Source organism: Heloderma suspectum, chromosome 10 (assembly GCF_057233095.1).
Source record: "Heloderma suspectum isolate Gila_16-S chromosome 10, 16-S_ref, whole genome shotgun sequence".
Lineage (NCBI taxonomy): Eukaryota > Metazoa > Chordata > Lepidosauria > Squamata > Helodermatidae > Heloderma > Heloderma suspectum.
In genome coordinates, this window is record NC_139467.1 from 28,918,611 (window position 1) to 28,930,773 (window position 12,163).

Consider the following 12,163-nt stretch of genomic DNA (forward strand, 5'->3'; position numbering starts at 1 on the left):
CCCAATAGGATGCCTACAAACAGGACATTTATGCAATACCATCTCATGCTTGTGTTCCCCAAAAACTGGCATACATAGGCATACTGACTCTGATACTACACATAGCCATCACAACCAGTAGCCTTTGATAACCTTATTCTCCATGAATTGGTCCGAATGGTGATACTGTCTGTTACCTTCTGATCCAACTTTCCCCAGCCTGGGGCCCTCCAGATGTGCTGGACTAGAACTTCAAGCCACTTTTCTGATCCATGGATTCATTGACTTTCACCTGAGTTGACCTGTCCCTACAAGCTTCTTTCACCCTGGGGGGATGTGATAGCCATGTTGCAGACTCATTCATTTCCAGACTCGCTGCTGGCTGTTTTCCACATCTCATCACACACACACCCTGCTGCCCCCTGCCAATCTGGACTCCTGCATCTTTCCCCCTGGGTAGCATCCCTCCTTCTCATGCAGACGTCTACCCTGTTGTCTGTCCCAGCAACGCTTGCCTGAGAGGCATATTTGCCAGATGAGACAGGGAGGATCATAAATTTTTTTCAGATAAACTGTTCTGCCAACCCACCCCACCCCCTTTTTTCTCTTTTCCCATTTTTGGCATTGATGCTCATCAGAGGGATAAAGCTCTGCTTCTTTTCAATTCTTCACCCAGATTGGAATATCCTTTTAGCAGGCTTGGCTGACTGCCTTTCTAAAAGGGGTCATCTGGGCAGGGATCAAACCATCATGCAGTAACCAAGCACATACCTTGTGTGCACAAGGTCCCAGCATCCCCAATGCTGGAAGGACCAAATAGCAGGTAATGGGAAAGATGCTTTCTGCTCGAGACCCCGGAGAACTGCTGCCGATCAGAGTAGACCATGCTGGGCTAGGTGTACAAATAGTCTGAGGTGGCATTAGAGTGGCCATGTGTCCTCTTTTAGAGAGGACAGCCCTCTATTTGAAGGACTACCAGAGAACCAATCTCTATTTGAAGGGCCGTCCTATCCAATTCCGGTTTAAAGATAATGAAGCATAAGAACTGTTGCCCATCCACAGTGAGCACCTGGACAGGTAGGCGTGGAGCTCACCTGGACACAGTCTTCTGCACTATGGTGGTGAGATGGACTGTATTTCTATTTAAATTATAATAATTGTTTTAGATGTGTGTCTTTACCTATATGTTAGCATATGCAAATTTTATGCAAATGGCCCTCTTTTGTCCTTGTTTTTTGTCCTTGCATTTTTGTTGACCATTCATTAGTGGCCACCCTACCTGGCATAAGGCAGCTGCCTATGTTCTACCACCAGTCACAGCCATCCTGCTACCAGGAGCTCCCATCTGTCCTGTCCTGTCTTGGTTCCAGCAAGGCAGGCCAGTGGTTACAGCATTGCTGTTAGTTCCCATTGAGCCGCTTCCTCCAATGAGGGCTGGAGGTGAACACATGCTTTGCATGCAGAAGGTCCCAGGTTCGATCCCCAGCTTCTTCAGATAGGGGGAATCCTGCCTGTAACCCCGGAGAGCTGCTGCCAGTCAGTGTCAATAATACTGGTCTAGATGGACCAACAGTCTGGCTCAGTATAAGGCAGTTTCTTGTGTTCCTAACTGAAGTCTTTTGAGCCCCTGACTCCAGTCCTTCTATATTCCATCCCTATTGTTGGGGAACTGCAGACTCTTAAAGGGGCCAACCCTCCAGCCTGAAGACTTTCACGTCTCCTTCACTCTGTGACCACCTGCCTGGTGTGCATCATGTGCCACTGAACTGGCGAGGCACCATAGAAGACAAGGCTCCCATGACAGTCCCAGCCCAGGTTCTGCGGGCCCTCAATGCTGTCGGATCTGGTTCATCAGTGGGCTCTCACTTGCCAGCCTCAGGTTCAGCAGATCCCTGATAGGGTGGCTACTTACGAAACACCCCATCTCCCCCCCCACACACATTGTGTGTGTGTCACCACACACACACATTCTATTGGGCGGTATAGAAATGAAATGAAATAAATAAATAAATAAAATAAACACCAAAAAAGAGGACAGTCATTATTTGCATACAATGTACATATGCCAATTTACATGCATTGATGCAAATTTTGAAATAATTACCATAATTAAAATAGAAACACAAAGAAATCTCACCATCCTGGGGAAGACAGTGACCAGGTGACCTGTGTGCCTGCCTGCTTAGCCTGCTGTCGAGGTGCTGGCTTTTGATGGGCAACATTCATTTTGGTTCTTCATCTTTAAAGTGGAATTGGGCAGTGCAGCCCTTCAAGTACAGGATGCCTTCAAACAGAGGACGGTCCTCTGGCAGACCTTCAAATGGAGAACTATCCTCTGTAAAAGAGGACACCTGGCCACCAGCCTCAGGCTCTCGGATCCAGGAGCACGGTCCAGCTCCTCAGCTGGTGGCACTGTTGCTTCTTACCCAGATGTCTCCCCTTCTTCCTTTGTGACTGGGGTGATCACACCCTCTCCGCTTCCCTTGCAACCTTACTGAGAAGGAAGCTGCAAGGAAGCAAATCCTTCTCTTTCCCCTGTCCCCTGCACATATGCGCCAACAGATAAAAGGGTTCTCTAGGACAGAAAGGTGTCCTGATCCCAGCAGTGGTGCAGTTAGGTCACTTTAGGCTTTGGATTTAATGGTATCTTGGGCTGTGTGTGTGTGGGGGGAGGGAGATGGGGGGGGCTCTTGAGATGGTCACAATGTGCATTACTTAGAATAATAGAATTGGAAGGGGTCTACAAGGCCATTTAGTCCAATCGCTTGCTCAGTGCAGGAAGCCTGATTCCCAGGTGGTTCCCCATCCAAGTACTAACCAGGGCTGACCCTGCTTAGCTTCGGAGAACGGAGCACTTACCTCCACCTCCCTCCGGAATCTGTCTGAGCCAGCTCCGCTAGCCTATCGCATGAAAAAACAGACAGAAATGGCGTAGTGGATGCCATTTGGGGCCATAAAGCTGTTAGATTAACCTAAATGCAGCTGTAAATGGCTGCATTTAGGTTCATCTAACAGCTTTATGGCCCCAACTGGTGTCCACTACGCTATTTGCTTCCGGAGTTAGCCCTCACTCAGCCAGCGATATGGCACAGCAATGGTAGCCGGCTATATCGCCAGCAATGAGGAGTCGGTGGCCGGCTCCGCGGAATTGCCGCAGAGCAGAGCCGGCTCAGACGGATTCCGGGGGGAGGGACGGATTGCCTTTCCCTGTGGGCAGATTCCCACCCGGACCAGCAGGTAGGGAATCTGCCCATCCCTAGATGAGATCAGGTGTATCCAGCCCTTTGCTCATCTCTTCACTTAGTTCAAACTTGGTAAGCCAGTCCTGCTGCATTTGCCCTCCCCCCTCCTGCTCCTTCTGTTGAGTGGGGCCCTGGACATTTGCCCCAAAGTCCTGCCCTCCTGGCACCATTGGCTTAGCTCCTTTGCAGGGCTTGAAGGGCTTTCCAAATCCAGGGGCCATTGAACTGTTGAGGAACTTAATTCCTGTTGACAAGGTTTTATAGCCAGTTTTGCACAACTTCAGATACTAGGCACTCCTGGAAAGCTCTTCATTTGATTTAATAGAGGTGGCCTGGAAGCGGTGGGCCAATTTTTCCCAAGGCTTATTGACTACAACAGTTCATCTACTTTGGGCCCCTTGGATCTTTGCATCAGACACAAAGTGTAATTCTTTGTCACCATCTAGTGGATGAACCTAATAGTTGCCTTTAGGTGTCTATCTCATAAATGGAGTTTTCTTTGAATACAGTCCCATTTCCAAGCCAGATGTCAACTTCAAAGCTCCTGTTCCTGCCAGGGTCTCATCTAAGGGTATCGTTTTGTCATCTAAGAGCTGATATGGTCCAGTTGACAGAGTGTCCCAACTGCCCTGCAGTCTCACTGGGTAGCCTTTGACAAACATGCCCTCTCTCACTTTTGGTTTGCCATCTGTAAAATGGGAATAAAAACTGGAAGTGAATCATAGAATCATAGAATAGTAGGGTGGGAAGGGGCCTACAAGGCCATCGAGTCCAACCCCCTGCTCAATGCAGGAATCCAAGTCAGAGCATCCCTGACAGATGGCTGTCCAGCCTTGTCTTGAAGGCCTCCAGCATGGGAGAGCCCACCACCTCCCTAGGTCATTGGTTCCATTGTCGTATTGTCGTAGTTCAATGTTGCATGCTGAGGATGGATCACAGAATCCCATGGCATCAGAGTGATTTACATACTCAGAAGGATCAGGTCCAAGGCCAAGATCTTTCTCTACGATTCTCAAAGCAACCTACCATTACTGTCCTGCCGGCAAATTGATTAATCAAATCTCGGAGCAGATAGTACGTGTCCAAGAACAAAAAGCAGTCCTTGCACCTCCAGCCAGGAATGTCATGGCCTCCATCAGTTCCTCAGGAGGGAGGTAGCCACCGAAGACCTGCAAGAACGCACAAAGCATGTGAACTGTGGTAGCACTACTGGCAGGCCTGCCCTACCCTGCCAAAAAGCCATAGTTAGGGGCAAGGGAAGAGACATAGAATCATAGAATAGTAGGGTTGGAAGGGGCCCACAAGGCCATCGAGTCCAACCCCTTGCTCAATGCAGGAATCCAAGTCAGAGCATCCCTGACAGAGGGTTGTCCAGCCTTGTCTTGAACACCTCCAGTGTGGAAGAGCCCACCACCTCCCTAGGGAACTGGTTCCATTGTCGTATCGCTCTAACAGACTGGAAGTTTTTCCTGATGTTCAGCCGGAATCTGGCTTCCTGTGACTTGAGCCCATGATTCCGTGCCCTGCACTCTGGGACGATCAAGAAGAGATCCTGGCCTTCCTCTCTGGGACCACCTTCCAAGTGGTTTTCCAGGTGCCACCAGTAATCCAGTTCTACACTCTTTTTCAGCTGCAGTCCCCAGTCTGCAAAGATGGGAGCTGTGACAGACTAGGAATGGTTGAGGGGAAAACAAATGTGATGAAAACTGTATAGCCCCCTGTGCAAAGAAAAATTAAATGAGGGTGCAATCCTGTGCATGTTTAGACAAAACAAAGTCATACAATTCATGCTGGGAGTTGTAGGACTTCTTTTCTGTCTAAACATGCACAGGACTGCACCTTTAGAGAGTTAAATACATACAAATGCATAATGCCCATCCAATAGTAGTATATATGTGCCCTATGGCAGAGTGAGCCAACTAGCAGCCTGTGGAATAGACCTGGCCTCTATACCTTTCAAGAGGGGTATCCGCTTGCCTGCTGTCTCTCAACCCCAGCTCCAACAAGACAGCAACTGGATGCTATGGAACCGATGGCTCCAACTCTATTTCAGCAGGGCTAGAACTCTCCGGTCTCTGTGTGCAGTTGGCCCACGTGGTGCAGGGCTGGCCCTGCCATTAGGCAGAGTGAGGGAAGACAAGCAATTGCCTCAAGCGACAGATACTATGCGGGAACAGCGGCAGCCTTTCAGCTGTTCTCATGAACTCTCTGGCTGTTCCCCTCTATGGGAGGAGTGGTGTACCTGAGCCAACCTGTCCTGTACCCCCTAAGCTAGCTTGCTGCCCCAGCTGTGGTGGAGAATGCTCTTCCATCACCAGGGTTGAAGTAAGATTCAGCCGCCAGTTTGATGACCTTCTGTATGTGAACTAGGGAAGGGGTGTCATGCTGTCCTTTGTCTCAGGTAGCAAAATGTTTGGGGCCAGCCAGCCCTGTTGTGGTGAGCTATCAGAACTACATCTGGCCATGTATCTTCCTGGCATATAAGTAGTCTTACACCCTGAACTGTACAGGAAGTGCTATAAAAGGGATCCCGTTTGGGCCAGCAATAAAGATTTCCTAGTTCTAGTGTGGTCCTGTGTGGCTCTCAGCTCGGACTCCTTGGCTCAGCTCCTAGGATGGCCACTTATGGATTGGGGAAAATAGGACAATAGAGGACACTGATTTGCAAAACAATAATAAAACATAAAATAAATGCACATGCTAATTTATGTGTATAGATGCAAATATGGAAATAATTATTATAATTATGGCTGGTGGATGTATAGGGCAAGAAAGGCAGGGATGTACTTATATAGACACAGAAGACTGGTGTGAAAGAGAGGTTGGTGGGAAGAGCCACCAACCTGGTTCACCCTTATGTCATCCAGCTGATGCTGTTGGACAGGTCATCTCTCTGTACTCTATAATATTGAGAGGCACTGGGGGCTTGAACACTGGATTCTGGAAACCAGACCCAGGCACCTTATTTTTTGTGCCACCATGCCAGTTTGCCTGAAGGAGGAATCACGGCTATTAGCTCAGCAGCTCTCAGTTGATACCAGGGGACCAATAGGGTTCCAGCTCATCCTATAAGGTCTCTGATTTGGGAATGGAGTCCAGAACTAGATGGCATAACATCTGCAGCGGATCAGCAAGGTTTTCTGGCTCTTCGTTGTTTTAATGCAGGGGTGCATTAAATCATAAAATGGCACCCTCCTCTGAGAACGTCTGCAATTTGCAGTGCAGAGGGTGGTCATGAGAGAAAGGAAGGGCCTTTTGAGTAGTGGCTCACCAGTTGTGGAATGCCCTTGCCAGATACGCCTACCTGCTGCCTAATTTAATGACTTTTTTTGCACCAGGCAAATACTTCCTCTTGCCCTGCCCCCACCAGGCCATTTCAAATCCTTTATTTTTTTAAAAAAAGATCTCTACATTATGCTGTGGTTTTAGCATGGTTGTTTTAGCTCTGCGGAATTCATCCATTTGCCTTTCTGTCTTACTTTATTGTTGCTATGATCTTTTACTCCCTAGATATTGGCTTCCAAATGGTTGTTAGAGTGCAGGGTGAGGTGATGTTTGGGGCTCATGGGCCCATGTGGAAATTGGAGAAACTGTCCTGGGCACCACCACCAAATGGCTGCTGGGGGGGTGGGCGGCCTGCCTAGTCACAAAAAGACAACTAACCTGCCCAAACTGTGTACAAAGCAGAGATGGGGTCTGAACCCCAACACACTAAACAACTCCTTTGAACCCACAGTTGTCAGTGCCAACAGAAATCTATTTCACAAAAGGCATTAATCTATTTTAATATTTAGAAATATTATTTTTATTTAGAAAAATCTATTTCACTTTCTCTCCCCGCACACCATCCCACCAGCCAGTTCATTTTCTCTCTCTTTTTCTCTCATACTCTGGATTAGCACCCATAGATGGACTCTGTCTCTGTCTCTGTCTCTCTGTCTCTTTCGCTGTCTGTCTGTCTGTCTCTCTCTCTCTTTCACACACACACACACACACACACACACACACCCTATCCAGCCACATTCTTATGGGCCCCACTGTGTAGCCCAGAGGCATTAATGGGAAATGGAGCTGGCAGCTGCTGGAGCAGGGCCGGCCCCCCATGAAGCAGGGTGAGGCGCCCACTTCAGGAAGCCAGATGGGAAGAGCAGCAAATTGTGGTGTGCCCTGCCCCGCCTCTGCCAGGGGGGGCCTGCCGCCACTGCCCCACCACCTCCAGTGGGTTTTCTGGAGAACCCTGCCAGCCATTCTCCTGCTGTGGTATTTGCTGTATGGACAGCATGGCCGATGAGGCTCTCTGGAGCAGCCGCCTGCCCTCTGCTTGCCTCATTGCATGCCCCGCCGCCGCTTTTGCTGCTGCCACTCCCACATCAGCTCTCTGGAGCGCCACGTGGGCAGAAGCAGCAGCCATGGAGCTCTCATGAGACCCCTGCTGCCACTTCTTCCACCCCTGTGGCTCTCTGTAAAACTGACGTTGCGGCAGCAAAAGCAAGAGGGGAGGGGAAGTTGGGGGAAGGGGAAGCGTGATGTGGCAGCCATAGCGGGAAGGGTGCTTGCACCAGGGCTGGCCTGGAGACCCTCACTTTGGTTTGAAGTAATCCCAGCTGCCAGTAAGAAAACATGGTTATTGTGTGTGTGTGTTTTAAAGCGGGAAGGTGAGAGCATCTTGGCAGGCACCAGGAAAGGTGTCTGGGGTGCATTGGTGTCCATGGGCGCTGCATCGCCTACCCCTGCATATTTGTTATTGATTGCTACCTATTTTATTGGAATTGTGTTTTTTTCATCGTTTTTTTTTTCCTACGTCGCTCACTTGTTATGGGGCCACTGATAAATGTGGCCCCATAACAAGTGGGGCCACATTTATAAATACATTTATAAACTTTATAAAGTTATAAAGTTTATTTATAACTTTATTCAATAAATAAAGTTATAAATAAATAACTTTATTTATTGAATAAAGCAATCAATAAATCAGCAATAGCAACATCAAAAAGGTTCCTCCCCCTCTCTCCCCGAATTAGGTGTTTAGTATCCCAATCTGTAGTAAATCGGACATGGATTGTACTTGTATCTGCAGATCATGCGGGCGCCATGGCTCATGGAGTGTAGAAGGTAATTGGCCCCAGCTTCTCAGCAACCATTTTGTATCAGGCTTCCCATTCACCTCACCCCGCCTCTCTTTTGCCCCTGGCTCTGGCTGGTGAACCTCAGGATTCTAGTAAAAAGCAAAAAGCAGATCCCACAAGCCTGAGGCCTGTCCTCGCCTGCTTTGCACCTTGGGTGGTTCCTTTAGAGTTCTGACTGGTTCTGACAGAAACCTGGAGCAGATTTGCCACCCCACTGACATCGGAGCCACCAGCTTCCACTGGCCCGTGGTGGCCAACTCTTGCCCACAGACTCCCACCAGCAATAACAAAAAAAGGCCCGAGGTTCGCTTGGTGGCTCCACGCTGAAGTCGGCTCTTTCCTGTCGCTGCTTCCGATCAAATTGTCTTCCATCTTTCCCCACCGGCTGGCTGCATCCCTCTTTCGTAACCACGGTTACGTGGGCCAGGCAATTAATTGCCCCTTCAGCCTGCAGCTGCGGGCATCGTTAACACAGTGGCAGCAGCAGGGGAGGAATTAGAGATAATTATAAGCCTGGGTGGTGTCCCAGCTGCAGAGGGCTGCACCACCCAAGTTAACCAGCGTTCCAATTCACTTCAAACAGGGTTTCCAAAGTTCCTTTGAAAAGCGCGATTCCTCCTCCTTTTCCCGCCCCACTGGCTGGAAGAGCCATTTCTGAGTGGTGTCTTCTTGGCTAGGTGGGATGCCAGCAGGGCCCCTGCGGATGCATTGTGTGCGATATTTATTTATTTATTTATTGCATTTATATCCTGCCTTTTTCGTCTTGCAAGGAACCTAAGGTGGCTTACATTATCCTGCTCCTCTCCATTTTATCCTCACAGCAATAACCCTGTGAGGTGGGTTGGGCTGAGAGTCTGTGACTGGCCCAAAGTCACCCAGTGAGCTTCCATGGCCGAGTGGGGACTAGAACCTGGATCTCCCAGCTCCCAGTCCAACACTCTTGCCACTACACCACAATAAATGCATCTTGGAGAGGGTGGGAGTTCAGACCTCTGGGAGGCTTATTACAGCTGCTGCATCCATTTCAGCCTTCCCCAGTGTGGTGCCCTCCAGGTAGGTTGGGGGCTACAACACCTATCATCCCTAGCTGGTACTGGCTGAGGAAAATGGAGGCTGTAGTCTGACCCACCTGAGGATGGCTGGGCTGTTTTTATGGATTCTGGAGGCAGACACAACGCTGGAGGCTGGTGGCTCTGACGTCAGTGGGGAGATGTATCTGCTTGCAGGTTTCACTCAGAGTCAGAACTCTAATGGAGCTATCCAAAGTGAGTTCTGACTGCTCCACACCTCGGGTAGCTCCATCAGAGCTCTGACTGCTCCGCGCCTTGGGTAGCTCCATCAACCATGTCTACCTTTGGTGCCGGCTCTGGTCCTAGTTCACACTGGTTTTCATGTGTGTTACTGAGATCAGATGGGTTCATCTAACATGGCCCAAGCATGGTTGGGAAAGTTGCTTCCATACTATTTCTCGGTCTCCTCCTCCCCTCTGTGGACAAAAGGTGCAAGCGCAGAGCCAGCAAAATACAGAAGAAGCACACAGGAAGAAATGATAACTTAGGGCGCAACCCTATGCACATTTAGACAGAAAAAATGCTGGGAGTTGTAGGACTTTTTTCTGTCTAAATGTGCATAGGATTGTGCCCTTAATGATTTCAGCAAGGTGGGTTAAACATATAACTACAAAGAGGCATTCATACATTTCAAAATACCAGCAAAGCATAACTTTATACTTCGTACACACTCACTCACAGGGTGGATGGAGAGATAACAGAAAAAGTTATGGCAATCCTGTTATACGTCTCATGTATTTACTTGGGTATATTACATACCCTGTCTTACAAGAAACACACTATAGAGCAGGAGCAGCCTTCCTTGAACTGGTGCCCTCCAGATGTTTTGGGACTAGCACTCCAAGCATCCCTGTCCATTGGCCATGCTGGCTTGGGTTGATGGGAGCTGTAGTCCAGAGTTATAGTCCACACATCCAGAGGGCACCGGGTTGGGGAAGGCTAAACAATTTGTGTGGTCACTACTCGCTAGATGTTATGCTGGATCACTTCTAACTATATGAGGGGTTCAGATGTAGAACCCCTTCACATGCTGGTGAAGGCGCATGCATCACCACTAGGTATGACCCCACTTTCCTCCATCAACATGTGTGGGGTGTTCATGTGGATGTCCCTCCTCTTGCTATTTACCTGCTGTCTTCTCTCCCTCCCCATATACTATTGTATTGCTGGTAGTTATACTAATATCATCCTGGTGGTTCCACTTGGACCTATGGCCCAACTGGAGTCCACCCGGAGAAGAGCCTTCAGTGTGGTGGCTCCCATTCTATGAAACCCCCTGCCTCTGGAGATCAGGCAGGTGCCAACGTTGAGTTGTTTTCTTCTGTGCCTTCTGAAAACAGCTGTTTTCCAGGAAGCCTTCTTTGGTTAGCTAGCCCGAGTTTTCTTGACACTCTATTTTTTAAAGAATAATCTTAATATCACATTTCTTATTTTTATCTTTTAGCTTCCTGGTCTTTTCACTCTGATGTTTTAAATCTGTATTTTAAATCTCTGCATTGCCGCTAGGTTTTATTCTGGTTGTACTGTTATTGTGTGGTTCTAAGCTTATTGTACATTGTTTTATGCTGCGCTTTGTCGTTTTAAATTTTGTGAACCACCCAGAGAGCTTCAGCTATTGGGCAGGATAGAAATAAATAATAAATAAACACAATAATATTGCTCAACTCTGTTGAGCCAATCTTCCTCAACCTGGAACCCTCCAGACGTGTGGGATGACAACTCCCAGCATTCCTGACCATTAGCCATGCTGGCAGGGGCTTCTGGGAGTTGCGGTCCAAAGCATCTGAGGTTGCCAGGTTGGAGGCAAGGTCACCGTCACTGTTCAACAGGAGAGTGCCTTGATGTCTGTGATGTCATGCTCACAGGATTCCACAAGGTTAGAATGTTGATGGCACAATGCAACATGTCGCTACGGTTTCCTAGGTGGTGGACTCACTGCAGGCGCAATGGACCCACGACGCAAGAGCTCAATGGTGAGATTGTGGGGGTTGATCTCTCAGAGCTTCAGGACGTTCGTGGGGCTTGCCTTCCTTCTCCTTAGGGAGCAAGCCCAGCTCCTTGCTGCTGCCACCCTTCCTTTCTCCCACCATATTACAGATGTGCTGCACAGCTGGAATCGGTATACTGTATTCCATCTTCTGGTCTTACCTTCATTGCAATTTTCATGTCCCCCCAGAGGCCAAATATGTTCTTCTCATTACTATTTTTGGCTGGAGCAGCATGGATGTGAAAGATAAGGATACCCCCCAACCCACCACACATGAAAATAGGAACACACCAGTAACACCTCAGTTCTCATAGCGAGGATCACTTCCTAACCCCCACTGTATGGTTAAAATAGTGGTAGGGAACCTTTTTGGTAGGGCTGTGCACCGCTTTGGATCCAGATCCAAATTCCAAGCTGAAGCGGGCCTATTTGGACCAAATCAGTCCAGATCCAAAGTGGGCCCAGATCGGTCCAAAGTGGTGTGATGCAGTTTGGATCGATCCAAACCACTTCAGATCGCTTCAGACTTATCTGGACAGTCTGAATCCCCACTTGTGCCCCACCCTGACATGCCTGACAAGCCATATGAGCCCCCTGGTCCTTAACTGGACTCGTCACGAGCACCCACAGCTGTCGATGTCTTCAAGGGAGTTGCCATTCTTATTTAAAATGGCAGCTTGTCTTTTCCAGAAATCAAATGGTGGCTGTAAGGTCATCATGTATGCAACTTTACAGGTGTAAATGGACCATTTATGCCTG

At 48.7% G+C, this 12,163-nt stretch overlaps 1 protein-coding gene across 1 annotated transcript in view; it reads left to right on the forward strand.

Moving 5' to 3' along the window:
• The first annotated feature begins 11,363 nt into the window (after positions 1–11,363).
• CATSPER4 (cation channel sperm associated 4) overlaps positions 11,364–12,163 on the forward strand; it is a 65,554-nt gene continuing 64,754 nt past the window's right edge. The window contains exon 1 of the mRNA XM_084816350.1: positions 11,364–11,390. Within this exon, the coding sequence (XP_084672476.1) occupies positions 11,364–11,390 (27 nt within the window). The remainder of the gene's footprint in view (positions 11,391–12,163) is intronic.